General features: G+C 43.4%; 1 protein-coding gene across 1 annotated transcript in view; it reads left to right on the top strand.

Moving 5' to 3' along the window:
- Positions 1–260: 260 nt before the first annotated feature.
- The window catches only part of LOC126419567 (homeobox protein DBX1-like), a 135,173-nt gene continuing 118,100 nt past the window's right edge, over positions 261–17,333 (top strand). Inside the window, exons 1-2 of the mRNA XM_050086754.1 lie at positions 261–354; positions 10,465–10,709. Coding sequence (XP_049942711.1) covers positions 261–354; positions 10,465–10,709 — 339 coding nt within the window. The remainder of the gene's footprint in view (positions 355–10,464; positions 10,710–17,333) is intronic.

Below are 17,333 nucleotides of genomic sequence, written 5' to 3'. Positions count from 1 at the left end.
AGGTTGTGTTCTTTTACGTAACTGAACTATGAAAACTGATACTCTGAATTACATTTTTGGAGTACTAGAGTTCATACCAAGAACTGACTGATCACCTTCACTTTGTGAATTCTGGGTAAAGGTTTAAGTAAAATGTCGTGTGGCTAGGGCCTCCCGTCGGGTAGACCGTTAAGTGATTAGATATAAGTGGTTTAATTTTGTATTGCGTATGAAAGGGGTGGTCTTATGTCGGACAGTAGAAATGGAGTAACCGGGAACCTATGACCGCTTATATGGAGGACGGGTTTGGAAAGGAAACGCAGAACGCGGTAGAACTTGAGCTGGCAGCCTTATCGAACCAGTGCTGCGGCGAGAGTAAGGGAGAAGGCGGTGCTGGGAAGGGGTGCGGGACGGGATGAGGGAGGTGGTGATTTGGGGGGGGGGGGGCTACGGAAGGGGAGAAGAAGGAAGCGAAGGAGCAGGTGAGAGAATAATATGGCAACAGGAACTTCCTGGGAGCCCGAGTGATACGTTGACGCGATAACTAGACGCAGAAGTAAAGAGTGACACTGGCCAGTTGTCTGTGCGTCACACTATCCACTCTCACACTAGAGCATCGTGATTTTGAAAGTATCACTTCCATATATTAACAAACACTCATTACCAGTATCTAGATGTTTACATAGCACTGGTAATTATGAGAGTCTTGTGTGGATAATTTAAATTACAGGGTAAGCTTAATTCTAGCTTTACATGTGTTTACAAAAAGGCCCTCGCTCACACAACAACCTGTATATAATATGTAATTCAAATAAATATAGGCAGTAGAAGAAGTAAAATGAAAACTAACTCCAGCGAGTGCAAGAATTTGCCTGCAGCGGAACAGCGACTGTTAGGGATTAAAACTGTAGAGCAGTGAGAAGTCGAATTTAACTTTTGTCCTTGTATCACTCGAACATCTTGAGCATCTTCCCAACTGTGAAAATACAATGATATGAATTCACAGATTCAACTTACGATGTGACAACTTAAACTACTGTACGTATTAGCGGGCCACACGTTAGTAATATCAGGCTGTGTATAGCGCCGCCGTCATATATATAAAATGGAGTAAGTTGCTTGTGCACAGTTAACGTAACTCTATGGTCAGGTACATTCTAAGATTAAACAGTAAGACCTATATCATTTCTTGTTGAGCGAGTCAAAGCCCTGTGGATATGCGCTGTAACTGAAACTACTTCATGAAGGCTAATGTAAAACAATCTAATACAAAAAACACTGATGTCACTAAATTATGGCCAAATATCCGCCACTTTTTTCGGGCGTTCACGCATACGAGTCTGAAAAACATAACTGGTTATTAAAATAATTTAGAAAAGACATTGTAAAATTAAATACTAGAATTATAATTGTCACTTATAAGGGCATTCATACACATGTCATGTATATAACATGTTGTTAATGCTATTAAAAACCAACATATATTAACGTAGATTAAACGTACCATTCAGACATGGTGACATGATTCGTCTTGCGTCTACAACTATTAGAGTGCAATATGTAGAGAAATATACATATATACAGATATCTGGTACATATACGCATTTGCGAGTACTCGTGAATTTTACAAATTCCAAATAGCATGGAACTTCCGTATTTAAACCAGATGGCAATTAGGAAGGCGATATTTGTTGGCCCTGCTGACGTCGTAAAGGAGGTAAGGAGTAACTCATTGATGATTAAATCCAGTAGAGGAAGCGAACCGCGGCAGTGGTGACTGATACGTTTCACCCTCTGTTCTAAACGACGCCACACATTTTCTATGGAGTTAAGATCACGGGAAGCAGTGCGCCACTTACGGCTAGATAAGATGTCTGAGTATACGTTAAACCAGGAACATACGTGTCCATCGCCGTGAATACAGCTGTTGCCGTTTTTTAAGAGGGTGTGATCACGGCATACTTATCGTGAACATATAGAAAGTTGGAAAATAGTGGTAAGTTCCTGTGGGAGTAAACTGCTAAGGTCATCGGTCCCTAGGCTTATACACTACTTAATCGAACTTAAGCTAACTTACGCTAAGGACAACACACACACACATACCCGAGGGAGGACTCGAACCTCCGACGGAGGTAACTGCGCGAACCGTGGCAAGGCGCCCTAGAAAAAAATGTTCAAATTTGTGTGAAATCTTATGGGACTTAACTGCTAAGGTCATCAGTCCCTAAGCTTACACACTACTTAACCTAAATTATCCTAAGGACAAACACACACACCCATGCCCGAGGGAGGACTCGAACCTCCGCCGGGACCAGCCGCACAGTCCATGATTGCAGCGCCTAGACCGCTCGGCTAATCCCGCGCGGCTGGCGCCCTAGAGCGCACGGCTACCACGCGCGGCATATGAACATATAGGAGTGACAATGAACACGATAACCTGAATGTGTGGACCCAAGCTGCGGTACGGAATAGAAAAACCCAAAACTTTACAGGAGCACTTCCAGTCTGAACTACATCTTCTACATACCGCTGACTTAGCGCCTCATTGGACTGTCTGTGTATTCGACGCCGTGCATAGTTTGAAAAGACACTTCGGGCCACACTAAACGTCTCCAGGTAGCTATTGCTTAGTTTCTGTGTAGTTTGGCCCACTGAAGACGTACAGCTTGATGTGCTGCTGTGAACGATCCTCTTCTGTGAAGTACCCCTCTCAAATGTCCACTGCCTGCAGTTCACTTCGGAACGATCATTCATAAACTGTGCTAGATGGATCTGCATTCAGGGACAGAGCGATTCCTACCGGATTTGAAAGAGATGCTTGTCTCCGATCCTGAACTACTACACCATTTTACGACACTGTTCTTACGCCGTGTATAATGGTACACCAATCCTTATAGACACATTCATACACCAACAAGTCAGGCAACTTTACGGTGCGGTCATGGACAACCATACTGGTTAGGTCCTCTCTGCTATTCTGCCAGGTCTGTACGTCGATCCATCTTAGTGCGCTGATTCCATAAACCGACTTGCACGTATAACTTACACCATTTCATCTCAATGACTTGCGTCAACTGTAGGGGTCACATGAGGTGTTGGTAACAGTTTTACACAATCCACAGCGCTCTACAGCTACTAATGTGCTTATTTAATGCGGTGACCAATATTTTGTGCAGTGGGAGTGTTAGTATTTGAGACACAGCACTCTAGTCGTCACAACGAATGGAATAATTTGATGTCTTATGTGACTGAGGTGTCTCCATACTAGAGTTGTAAAACTACTGTAGCCGCCGCAGGCTTATCACGAGTAAGCGTAGACCACCATAGTTGACCTAGAAGCTTTGGTCTGTTAGTTGTGCTGCATACCTATCAGGCGTCACCTCATAACGATCACTTTCTTTACATATGCGATCAGAGTCTTACTAGATACCCGTAAAAATCGGAAGCGGTGGACTGTGTGGACACTGAGAGAGGATATATGCACTGAAGTGACAAAAGTTGTGGGGTGCCTCCTAATACCATCTCAGAACACCTTATGCTCCGTGTAGTGAAGCAATTCGGCGGTTGTATGGACTCGACAAGTGCAGAAATATTGAGCCATGCTGCATCTATAGCCGTCCATAATTGCGAAAGTATGGCCGGTGCAGGAATTTGTGTATGGTCTGACCTTTCGATTATGTCCTATTACGATGGAATTCATTTCGGGCGATTAGGGTGATCAAATCATGCACTCGAATTGTCTAGCATGTTCTCCAAAATAATCACAAATAGTTGCGATCCGGTTATGTGATGCATTTTCATTGATAAAAATCCCATCGTTGTTTGGGAACATGAAGTTCATGAATGGCTGCAAAAGTTCTCCAAGTTGCTGAAAATAACCATTTTCTGTCAACGAGCGGTTCATTTGGACCAGAGGACCAAGTCCATTCCACATAAAAACAGTCCACACCATAATGGAGCCACCACCAGCTGGTATAGTCCCTTGATCATGATTTGGGTCCATAGTTTTGTGGGGTATGAACCACACTCGAACCCTACCATCAGCTCTTACCAGCTGAAATCGGGGCTCATTTGATCAGGCTATGGTTTTCCAGTCGCCTCTGCGTTCTCCGTGGTGAGAGGTAATTCCTAAAATTTGGTGTTCTCAGCACACTCTTGACACTGTGGATGTAGCAGTATTTTGAATCCTCTAACGGTTTCCGAAATGGAATGTTCCAGACGTTCAGTTCCAACTACCATTCCGCGTTCAAAGTCTTTTAATTCCCGTCGTGCGATCATAATGACGTCGGAAACCCATGCACAGGGATCACCGGAGTACAAATGACTGCTACGCCAATGCACTGCCCTTTCATACCTTGTGTTCACGACACTGCCGCCATCCCATGCCTTCTCTAGCCTCAGTGTAACTGGTAGAGTATCCTACAGAACATTTTTGGTCTACAGAGTTATCCTCCTGCGTGTTACTTAAAAGTAAGCAGGATTTATAGCAAGATTGTAATAGGCAATGTTTAATTCAGGCTATATTCGAAAATTGTTGATCTGCAACGAGGAACAGATGGATGTTGTGGTAAATATGAATAAAACAATACAGATATATCACAGAGTGCCAGAAATCACAATTTCTCCATTAAAAGGTAAAACAAAAAAAGGCAAAACAAAATATATCAAACATCGCTTCAGTACTTCGTGGAACTTATACAAAATATGTTTCTGTTATTCATTAACAACTACATTTGAATCTTTCTCGTCCCATCTTAGCAAGAATATATTATTGGTACTTCCATGTGAGTAAAACAACCACCACCACAGTCGACCGGAGTGGAAAACAACGTGTTGATGACAATGGTCGCAATAGGGGACAGACGGGGCACATTGCAGCAAGCCACTGGCTTTTGAGTGCTGGAAGGCAGCAACTGATGAGAAGCCGTACGATCAACAGCCACCGGCTAGTTGCAGGATATATAGAAGCCACCCCACACCCTGTGCCGAACTGAGCCGTTTCCACACCGCCTACATGCCGCAACGCATCAGCCAGAATCTGGCAAGATGGGCATTGGCTGCTGACGCTACAGACCAGAAGGTAGAACTATACAGTGTATTGCAGAATCAGTTTCAAAATTTTGGATGGGGGATGTATCACGCTTAGACGATAGTTTAAAGTACATCTACATCTACATCCATACTCCGCAGGCCACCTGACGGTATGTGGCGGAGGGTACCCTGAGTACCTCTATCGGTTCTCCCTTCTATTCCAATCTCGTATTGTTCGTGGAAAGAAGGATTGTCGGTATGCTTCTGTGTGGGCTCTAATCTCTCTGATTTTATCCTCATGGTCTCTGCGCGAGATATACGTAGGAGGGAGCAATATACTGCTTGACTCTTCGGTGAAGGTATGTTCTCGAAACTTTAACAAAAGCCCGTACCGAGCTACTGAGTGTCTCTCCTGCAGAGTCTTCCACTGGAGTTTATCTATCATCTCCGTAACGCTTTCGCGATTGCTAAATGATCCTGTAACGAAGCGCGCTGATCTCCGTTGGATCTCCTCTATCTCTTCTATCAACCCTATCTGGTACAGATCCCACACTGCTGAGCAGTATTCAAGCAGTGGGCGAACAAGCGTACTGTAACCTACTTCCTTTGTTTTCGGATTGCATTTCCTTAGGATTCTTCCAATGAATCTCAGTCTGACATCTGATTTACCGACGATCAACTTTATATGATCATTCCATTTTAAATCACTCCTAATGCGTACTCCCAGATAATTTATGGAATTAACTGCTTCCAGTTGCTGACATGCTATTTTGTAGCTAAATGATAAGGGATCTATCTTTCTATGTATTCGCAGCACATTACACTCGCCTACATTGCGATTCAATTGCCATTCCCTGCACCATGCGTCAATTCGCTGCAGATCCTCCTGCATTTCAGTACAATTTTCCATTGTTACAACCTCTCGATACACCACAGCATCATCCGCTAAAAGCCTCAGTGAACTTCCGATGTCATCCACAAGGTCATTTATGTATATTGTGAATAGCAACGGTCCTATGACACTCCCCTGTGGCACACCTGAAATCACTCTTACTTCGGAAGACTTCTCTCCATTGAGAATGACATGCTGCGTTCTGTTATCTAGGAAATCTTCAATCCAATCACGCAATTGGTCTGATAGTCCATATGCTCTTACTTTGTTCATTAAGCGACTGTGTGGAACTCTATCGAACGCCTTGCGGGAGTCAAGAAACACAGCATCTACCTGTGAACCCTTGTCTATGGCCCTCTGAGTCTCGTGGACGAATAGCGCGAGCTGGGTTTCACACGACCGCCTTTTTCGAAACCCATGCTGATTCCTACAGAGTAGATTTCTAGTCTCCAGAAAAGTCATTATACTCGAACATAATACGTGTTCCAAAATTCTACAACTGATTGACACTAGAGATATAGGTCTATAGTTCTGCACATCTGTTCGACGTCCCTTCTTGAAAACGGGGATGACCTGTGCCCTTTTCCATTCCTTTGGAACGCTACGCTCTTCTAGAGTTCTACGGTACACCGCTGCAAGAAGAGGGGCAAATTCCTTCGCGTACTCTGTGTAAAATCGTACTGGTATCCCATCAGGTCCAGAGGCCTTTCCTCTCTTGAGCGATTTTAATTGTTTCTCTATCCCTCTGTCGTCTATTTCGATATCTACCATTTTGTCACCTGTACGACAATCTAGAGAAGGAACTACAGTGCAGTCTTCCTCTGTGAAACAGCTTTGGAAAAAGACATTTAGTATTTTGGCCTTTAGTCTGTCATCCTCTGTTTCAGTACCATTTTGGTGACAGAGTGTCTGGACATTTTGTTTTGATCCACCTACCGCTTTGACATAAGACCAAAATTTATTAGGATTTTCTGCCAAGTCAGTACATAGAACTTTACTTTCGAATTCATTGAACGCCTCTCGCATAGCCCTCCTCACACTACATTTCGCTTCGCGTAATTTTTCTTTGTCTGCAAGGCTTTGGCTATGTTTATGTTTGCTGTGAAGTTTCCTTTGCTTCCGCAGCAGTTTTCTAACTCGGTTGTTGTACCACGGTGGCTCTTTTCCATCTCTTACGATCTTGCTTGGAACATACTCATCTAACGCATATTGTACGATGGTTTTGAACTTTGTCCACTGATCCTCAACACTATCTAACTCGAGACAAAACTTTTGTGTTGAGCCGTCAGGTACTCTGTAATCTGCTTTTTGTCACTTTTGCTAAACAGAAAAATCATCCTACCTTTTTTAATATTTCTATTTACGGCTGATATCATCGATGCCGTAATCGCTTTATGATCGCTGATTTCCTGTTCTGCGTTAACTGTTTCAAATAGTCCGGGTCTGTTTGTTACCAGAAGGTCTAATATGTTATCGCCACGAGTCGGTTCTCTCTTTAACTGCTCAAGGTAGTTTTTAGATAAAGCACTTAAAAAATTTCACTGGAATCTTTGTCCCTGCCACCCGTTATGAACGTTTGAGTCTCCCAGTCTATATCCGGCAAACTAAAATTACATTAAGATTATGGAATCTTCGACTCATAGGATGCAGGTCGGTGTCGAAAGGAATCTTCCCGCTTAGGGAATACGCATATAACGATTATAAACTATTTAATATGTGATTAGATTGGTTCCACTTGACTTTCAGTTGGAATAAATTATCGTCGTGTACGTCGTTGACTTGACCGCTTACCTGAAACCGTCGAATCATGGACCGCTACGCGTTGATAAAGTTGCTTGATCTTGGCTAGAATAGTTTCGAGTTATTCCTCTCTGTAAATGATTTCCTGATACTTCATGAACCCACAGAGATAAATTTGAAGAGACTTGAGTTTGGGTGATTTTGCAGGGCAGTTTACATGTCCGTTAGGTACTATCGAAGGTCCTGAGTGCCTAGTCTTCCAGAAACCTGTCACTTCTAGTGAAAACTGTACAGGTGCTCCACAATGCTAAGAACACAGTTGTCTTCTCGTTTGAACCATCATACCTACAAGAAGAGTTAGGAGAACCAGTTGTAGAAATGCCAGTTAAACACGACGATTCAGGCAGTAAAGAAAAATGTAAGACCCCCCCACAAGTATGCTGTCAATCGATTTTATCTTGTGATGACTTTATGAGGCAGTAAACGACAGTTTCATTTGCAAATAATTGTTTTTGTCTATTTCTAGCTCTTTTTCCACCTCTTACTTCGGCGTCCCTCTTCCCGTTTTCTTTTGCCCTTGTTTCGGCAATGACAAATTTATGCCCCTTGTGAATGCAGTGCGCAAAGCACACATCCAATCTGGCATATCATACTTACCCACTACAGGTGTGTAAAATGTTTACCATTCAAAGATTAAGGAAAGGCAAACCTACGCTTCTATCATTTGTAGACTTAAAGAAAGCTTTTGACAATGTTGACTGGAATACTCTCTTTCAAATTCTAAAGGTGGCAGGGGTAAAATACAGGGAGCGAAAGGCTATTTACAATTTGTACAGAAACCAGATGGCAGTTATAAGAGTTGAGGGGCATGAAAGGGAAGCAGTGGTTGGGAAGGAAGTGGGACAGGGTTGTAGCCTCTCCCCGATATTATTCACTCTGTATATTGAGCAAGCAGTAAAGGAAACAAAAGAAAAATTCGGAGTGGGTATTAAAATCCATAGAGAAGAAATAAAAACTTTGATGTTCGCCGATGACATTGTAATTCTGTCAGACAGCATAAGACTTGGAAGAGCAGTTGAACGCAGCGGACAGTGTCTTGAAAGGAGGATATAAGATGAACATCAGCAAAAGCAAAACGAGGTTAATGGAATGTAGTCGAATTAAATCGGGCGATGCTGCGGGTATTAGATTAGGAAATGAGACACTTAAAGTAGTAAATGAGTTTGCTATTTGGGAAGCAAAATAACTGATGATGGTCGAAGTAGAGAGGATATAAAATGTAGACTGGCAATGGCAAGGAAAGCGTTTCTAAAGAAGAGAAATTTGTTAACATCGAGTATAGATTCAAGTGTCAGGAAGTCGTTTCTGAAAGTATTAGTATGGAGTGTAGCCATGTATGGAAGTAAAACACGGACGATAAATAGTTTGGACAAGAAGAGAATAGAAGCTTTCGAAATGTGGTGCTACAGATGAATGGTGAAGAGTAGATGGATAGATCACACAACTAATGAGGAGGTATTGAATAGAATTGGGGAGAAGAAGAGTTTGTGGCGCAACTTGACGAGACGAAGGGACCGGTTGGTAGGACATGTTCTGAGGCATCAAGGGATCACAAATTTGGCATTGGAGGGCAGCGTGGAGGGTAAGAATCGTAGAGGGAGACCAAGAGATGAAAACACTAAGCAGATTCAGAAGGATGTAGGTTGCAGTAGGTGCTGGGAGATGAAGAAGCTTGCACAGGATAGAGTAGATGGAGAGCTGCTCAAACCAGTCTCAGGACTGAAGACCATAAAAACAACATCAAATAAAAAGAGAAATAAATAAAGATATGTTGTTGTTGTTGTTGTTGTGGTCTTCAGTCCTGAGACTGGTTTGATGCAGCTCTCCATACTACTCTATCCCGTGCAAGCTTCTTCATCTCCCAGTACCTACTGCAATCTACACCCTTCTGAATCTGTTTAGTGTATTCAGCTCTTGGTCTTCTATTCTCTTCTTGTCCGAACTATTTATCGTCCATGTTTCACTTTCATACACGGCTACACTCCATACAAATACTTTCAGAAACGACTGCCTGAGACGTAAATCTATACTCGATGTTAACAAATCTCTCTTCTTCAGAAACGCTTTCCTTGGCATTGCCAGTCTACATTTTATATCCTCTCTACTTCGACCATCATCAGTTATTTTGCTCCCCAAATAGCAAAACTCCTTTACTACTTTAAATGTCTCATTTCCTAATCTAATTGCCTCAGAATCACCCGATTTAATTCAACTACATTCCATTATCCTCGTTTTGCTTTTGTTGATTGTCACCTTATATCCTCCTTTCAAGACACTGTCCATTCCGTTCAACTGCTCTTCCAAGTCCTTTGCTGTCTCTGACCGTATTACAATGTCATCGGCGAACCTCAAAGGTTTTATTTCTTCTCCATGGATTTTAATACCTACTCCGAACTTTTCTTTTGTTTCCTTTATCGCTTGCTCGATATACAGATTGAATAACATCGGGGAGAGGCTACAACCCTGTCTCACTCCCTTCCAAACCACTGCTTCCCTTTCACGCCCCTCGACTCTTATAACTGCCATCTGGTTTCTGTACAAATTGCAAATAGCCTTGCGCTCCCTGTATTTTAACCCTGCCACCTTATTTGATATAGAAGTAATTTTTAACTCTCTTAGAGTAGTAGAATTGTGTAACAAAAAGAGAATCCAAACGTGGACGCAGTCGGGCAGCCCCAGAGCTCGCTCGTTACCCAGTGCCCCGTTTGACTGGTGTGTGGACGGCCGCAGGAGCAGTGCACGTGTGTCCGTGTGTGCCGCAGTGTCGACGGCCGGCGGGGCGGGCGCGGGCGGCGGCGGCGGCGCGCCCACCGCGGTCTTCCCGCTGCCCGGCTCCTTCCCCTGGGCCAACAGCTCCAGGGGCAAGCCGCGCCGCGGCATGATGCGGCGCGCCGTCTTCTCCGACCTGCAGCGCAAGGGCCTCGAGAAGCGCTTCCAGATCCAGAAGTACATCTCCAAGCCTGACCGCAAGAAGCTCGCCGAGAAGCTCGGCCTCAAGGACTCGCAGGTCAGTCGCGCACGCACACTGCTCCTGCTTCTCTGCACGTGCTCGCATGCGCGACAGACTCACTAAGCTTGCTGCCATCATGTGAGTTCAAGTTGATACCTAAAAGGAGAACTTATGCACTGGTCCTCTTCTATTTTCTTCACATTTCTGGAACTCGTAGTCAGATCGCGGGCATAAGTTTCCTACAACCAGAAGATGAACTTCTCAAAAATAACCAAAAAACTCGATTTTTATTTCCACTCGTATTTAACTGCAAAAAATTTCTTGCCTCTGTTAACGGAGTGGTCTACACAACTGCCAGTCCTGGTAATCGCAAGGTAGCTGGTTATATTCTGACTATAATCAACTTTTCCAAATAGTTAATCCATTTTATTATTATTACTAACATTTTATCTGTGGCTTCACCCACATGTGCATTCGATAAATTTACTGAATCTACCTCTTCTGCCCCTTCTCTGTGATAAACACTTCCTCCCTTTGTCTGTACACCTCATCCTGCCACCGCCATCTGTCTATCTACTCATCTCAACTCTCTCTTTCTCTTCATCTCCTCCTTCCCTCTCTTTATTCCATTTCCTCAAACGCCCCCTCTGACTATACCATCCCCTCACTCTCTCTTTCCATATCCACCTTCCAATCTTCCTTCTCCACATGTCCAATACCCCTCAACACCTTCCACCTGCCTCATGCAACTCCACCTCCTCCCGTCTCTTTGTCGACTTTCTCCTCTCCCTCCCTCTGTCTATCCTCTCCTCTTTCCATCTCAACCTGCCACCATACATACACATCAATATGTAAAGTCCCTGCAATACAGTTCAGTAAAGCATGTTGGCACTACTCCCACAACATGCATGTTATGCAGGGCACACTGCACGTCAGGAGTTTGAAAGCCATTTATTTGCCTCTCCATTCAAAGCAGGTTGATAAAACAGGCTGACAACTACTCCAAGACAACACACCTGTCATACAGGGTAGCCAACATGTCAGGACCCAGAAAACTGTTTCTTACACCTGGTATGTAGACAGCTCTGCAAACCATCTTGAGTTGGTGGGCCAATACTGTTCCCACACAATATGTATGTTCTGCAGGGCAGAATATATACCAGGGACTTAAAAGACCACATTTTTATATGTATCTCCACTACTACTGGGTCAAAGCAACTCGTGCAAAGTAACTCAGTAACAACTCTAACTACCCGTTTATATGAAGTTACTCCCTGCTACATCAACAAAATTAACTCTTGAGCACATTACATGCACTCAGATAAATCCATAAATTCTTCATACACCACAAGACAGTAACCACTTTCACTGTAAATGGTTATGTGCAGGACACCTACATTGCACCGGGACTAATCGGAAATCGTTCCGATAACAGTACTATATTCCACACAGCAAATACACTGAACTGCCAAAGAAACACAGCATCTCCGAGGTAACGACGAAGTGGCGATTTTTCTTTACGACCATGTCACGAGTGTACCGTGACTATCAGGAATCCAGTAAAATATCAAATCTCCGACATCGCTGCGGACGGAAAAAAATTGTGCAAGAACGGAACCAACGACGACTGAAAACAATCGTTCAACGTGACAGAAGTGCAACAATTCCGCAAATTCATGCCGATTTTGATGCTGGGACATCAACAAGTGTCAGCGTGCAAACCATTCAACGAAATATCATCGATAAGGCCTTCCCGAGCTGAAGGCCCACTCGTGTACCCTTGATGACTACATGACACAAAGTTTTATGCCTCGTGTGGGCATATCAACACCGACAATGGACTGTTGGTGACTGAGAACATGTTGCCTGGTAGGAAAAGTCTCGTTTCAAGTTGTATGGAGCGCATGGACGAGTACAGGTATGAAGACAACCTCATGAATCCATGGACCCTGCTTGTCAGCAAGCGCTGTTCAAGCTGGTGGAGGCTTTGTAACGATGTGAGGCGTGTGCAGTTCGAATGATATGGGACCCCTGATACATCTAGATACGACTCTGACAGGTGACACTTACGTAAGCATCCTGTCTGATCTCCTGCATCCATTCACGTACACTGTGCATTCGGACGGACGTGGGCAGTTCCAGCAGGACAATGCGACATCTCACACATCCAGAATTGCTATAGAGTGGCTCCAGGAACACTCTTCTGAGGCTAAACACCTTCACTGGCCACCAAACTCCCCAGACACGTTCATTATTGAGCATATCTGGGATGCCTTGCAACGTGCTGTTCGGAAGAGGTCTCCACCCAATCGTTCTCTTACGGATTTATGGACAACCCTGCAGGATTCATGGTGTCCCTCCAGGACTACTTCAGACGTTAATCGTGTCCATGGCACGTCGTGTTGAAGCACTTGTGCCTGCTTCCGCGGCCCTATACGATATTAGGCAGGTGTACCAGTTTCTTTGGCTCTTCAGTGTATTTAGAATTGTTAAGTGGGCCATTATGTAGAAAGCCAACATTGTCGAATTCCTATTGATTGCGAATGCATATTGACTGCATGTTACACTATTATTTACTGATGTTTTTACAAGATGTTGATTTTACAGTTGACATTTTGTGGAGAGTGACTATTTTCCTAATTTATGCCCAATTATGAGCATGACGTCCTGCAATATATGTTAATAACATAAACTCAGTCACTTTAAAATGGCATAAAATGTCGAAACCTGCGTCGTAATTAAATAAACGACAAAACAGTCAAATGGCGGTGTGTACATTTAAAAATTATTGTATAACTGTTGCTCAGCAACATAAAAACTGTTTACAAAGGCCGGGGTTTTGTTGCACGATGGAAAACGAGCAACCTTGAAGTACGAAGACTGTGTGACAATAAGCATGAAAACGTTTTAGAAACATTCATTATTACTAATGTTAAGGTCGTCAGATTTTACATTGATGAGCCAAAACATTATGACCACCAGCTTAATGGCTTTTAAGTCCATCTTTGGAACGAAATACATCATTGACTATGTATATCAAGTACCCGACAGATTTTTGGTAGATTTGTAGAGGTATGTGGCATTAGATGTCGACGAACAGCTCATGTAATTCGCGTAAATAACGGGTCGCTGATTTACGTATGCTGCGATGGCGCCCGATATCGATCCAAATGGGTTACATACGATTTACATCAGGTGAATTTGGTCGACGAGACATCAACGTGAGTTCACTATAATGTGGCTCAAACCACTTTAGTACGGTTTTGGCTCAGACACACGGCCGATTATACTGCTTAAAGATGACATCACCGTCGGGGAAGAGATCTAGCATGAACGAATGCAGGGGGTTCGCAGCTGTCACTGTGTCTTCGATTACTACCATACAGGTCCCATACAAGCGCAGGAGAATGTCTCCCATAGCATAATGCTGCTCCCACCATCTTGCGTCTGAGGCGCGCTTAACGTTTTGATCCGCCGCTCACCTCGGTGACAGCGTTTGCGGAGACGACCATCGACCTAAAGCAGCAAAAATGTGATTCGCCCGAAGAGCCAACACCTTCCCATTTATCGACGGTCTGATGCCGTTGGTTCCGTACCTATTGCAGTCGTAACTGACGATGTCGTTGGCTCAACATGGAAACACGTAGGGGGGACGTCTGTGCGGAGTTCCATGTTCAACAATGTATGATGAACGGTGTGCTCCGCTCCGAAACACTTGTGCGTACACGAGCATTGTGCTCTTTCGGTAGAGATGCCACACATCACCAGTCCTACTTTACAGAGCAAACAAACCTCCAAGTCCGAAGTTCTGTGGAGAGTCGTGGACGTCCAACCATTTAGCGCCTATTGGTAGTTTCACTGTCCTTCTGCATCTTTCCGTAGACGCTTACGACAGTGGCACGTGACTTTCGACTAGATTCGGTGTTTTCGAGATACTCGTTCAAAGGCTCCACATAATAATAATCTGTCCTTTGTCAAAGTCGGTTACCTCAATGGATTTATCCACTTTCAGCCCATATCTTCGCGAGGGTGATCCCCGTCCGTGTCTGCTCAGCTTACATACTTTTAATATCACATCACGGGCCCGCAACGCCACCAAGAAGCATCCAACGTTGCGGTAGGTAGTGGTCATAATGTTTTGCCTTATCAGTACAAACGCTGTCGAAGGTGATTTAGCTGCTCCTACAGGTGTCATTTTAAGCGACCCTCAGTTCAACATATAGCCTTCAGAAACCTCAAGCGATATTTTCATATTCTCTCGGAGGCTACGGACAAGCGTCGGCCGAAGTGGCCATGCGGTTAAAGGCGCTGCAGTCTGGAACCGCAAGACCGCTACGGTCGCAGGTTCGAATCCTGCCTCGGGCATGGATGTTTGTGATGTCCTTAGGTTAGTTAGGTTTAACTAGTTCTAAGTTCTAGGGGACTAATGACCTCAGCAGTTGAGTCCCATAGTGCTCAGAGCCATTTGAACCATTTTTGCTACGGACAAGCTATTCGCCCCACAGAGAAAAATGAACAGGATCTTATTGCAGCAAATTTAAATTTTCTTCTGAGATACGTTTTCGATAGAGGTCGTAGTTTTCGAGTTATTCAGGAAAAACGTATAAAAAATGCTTCGAACATACCCTCATTTCCACGCCTCGTCCCCACCAGTCAGGGAGTGCAACGAAGAACGTACTAGAAATACTGACTGCTGAAGGATGTGGATGGGTGGAGGTGTGTTTGACGGCCAGTTTCTAACATTTTTCTTGAATAACTCGAAAACCATGGGCTCGAGCGGAAATGTATGCGAGTACAAAACGTATTTACATTAAATTTCTACAAAACGGTTCTGTTTGTTTTTTCTGTAGGGCTAACAGTTTTCGCGTAGCGAGCGAGAGAGTATGAAAATACCGCACATGGTTTTCGAAGATTGGATATAAACTCCCCGTTGCATGAAACAACATCGGTAGGGGCAGCTGTATCACACTATGTATTATGTTTTTTTTTTTACTGTGTTGTAGGTAACAAAGGCGTGTAATTTTTGATAAGTGTGTCTTTTGTTTTTATTTAGTTTTCTTCTTGAAGCTACTATAACTTTTGTTACTGTTTTTACCACGATGTAGCCTCACAAAAATTAGCTAATTGAAAAAATATTACATCAATTGGTTATTTCATAATGATACAACACTACGATAGAAACTGAATTCTATCAAGAAATTCATAGCAGCTTTGGATCCGTACATACGAAGGAATAGAGACGAGTGACTAGAATAATCCATTAGTGCTATGCAACGTAGTTTTATGTGATACCATGGAAGTATGCAACGGACCACGCAGCTTATCTTGCAGGCGTTGGACAAAAATATGGAAAAAAGGCGAATAATGCTTGCTTGAACATAAATGAAGATGCTAGCCAAACCTGCAGGTTGCGCTGTTGTATGTGACGATGAACAGCTTCTGTGTAGTGTCCTCAATACGCTCATCGTCATGAGTGTTCTGCCTAAAGGCAGGTTTTCACATGGTAGTTCTCCAGACTGTCTGGTCTACTACCATCCTCTTCAGGTCTGCATAATTTCCTCTTCCCTTTATGTCGTCTATCACCTTGTATCTCCTTCTTCCTCTCAGTCTTCTCCCACAAACTAATCCTTCCAAAGCATCTACTAGCAAGCACTCCCTTCTCAATGAATGTCCCAACCAGTTCTTTTTCCTTTCTCTCACAACCTTCAGCAGACATCTTCTCTGACCAACCCTTTCCAATACTCTTTCATTACTCACTTTTTCCATCCAGCTTATTCTCTCCATTCTTCTCCACATCCACATCTCAAATGCTTCTACCTTTTTTCATCCTCTCGTCTCAGCGCCCATGTTGCTGCTCCATATACTGCCACACTCCAGACAAAATATTTTCCAAGCCTTTTCCTTAGTCTTTTATCTAATTTGCCACATAAGACTCTCCTCTTTCTGTTGAATGCCTCCTTCGCTATGGCAGTTCGAGTTTTCACCTCCTGGTGACATCTCAAGTCTTCAGTTATTGTGCTTCCGAGATATTTAAATTCACTTACTTGGCTAATGGTAGATTGTCCTATTTTAATATTGGACAGTCTGCGTCTTGTACTTATGACCATACTCTTTGTTTTTGCTGTGTTTATTTGCATTCCATATTCCGCACGAGCTTCATTCAGATCTTTGAGCATGTTATTCACTGTCCGCTCACTTTCTGCCACTAATACCATGTCATCAGCAAATTTTATACATTCTATGCTCTTTCCACCAATACATATTCCTCTTTTCCCATCTAAGCTTTTCGCAATAATCTCTTCAAGGTATACGTTAAACAACGGTGGGGAAAGCAACAACCTTGTCTAACACCTCGTCCAATGCTGCTTCCTTCTGACATTTCAGTTCCAATCCTTATCCTTACTTTCTGGGGTAAATATAGATTCTGTATCAGTCGTCTCTCTTTCCAATCTACTCCTTTCCTCTTCAAAATATCCATCAGCTTGTTCCACTGAACTCTGTCAAAAGCCTTTTCTAAATCTATAAAAAACAGCCAAGATTTCTCTACCCTTTTCCATATATCTTTCCCCTATAGTTCTTAGCAGGCCAATAGCATCTCTTGTTCCTTTTCCGAACTGCTCCTCTGCAATCCCTCTATCCAGCTTGCCATATAACCTTCTATTCAACACTCACAGCAAGACT

The sequence above is a fragment of the Schistocerca serialis genome, chromosome 9 (assembly GCF_023864345.2).
Source record: "Schistocerca serialis cubense isolate TAMUIC-IGC-003099 chromosome 9, iqSchSeri2.2, whole genome shotgun sequence".
NCBI classification, from domain to species: domain Eukaryota; kingdom Metazoa; phylum Arthropoda; class Insecta; order Orthoptera; family Acrididae; genus Schistocerca; species Schistocerca serialis.
Note: the sequence above shows the minus strand (reverse complement) of the source record. Positions and strands in the feature narration are given on the sequence as shown.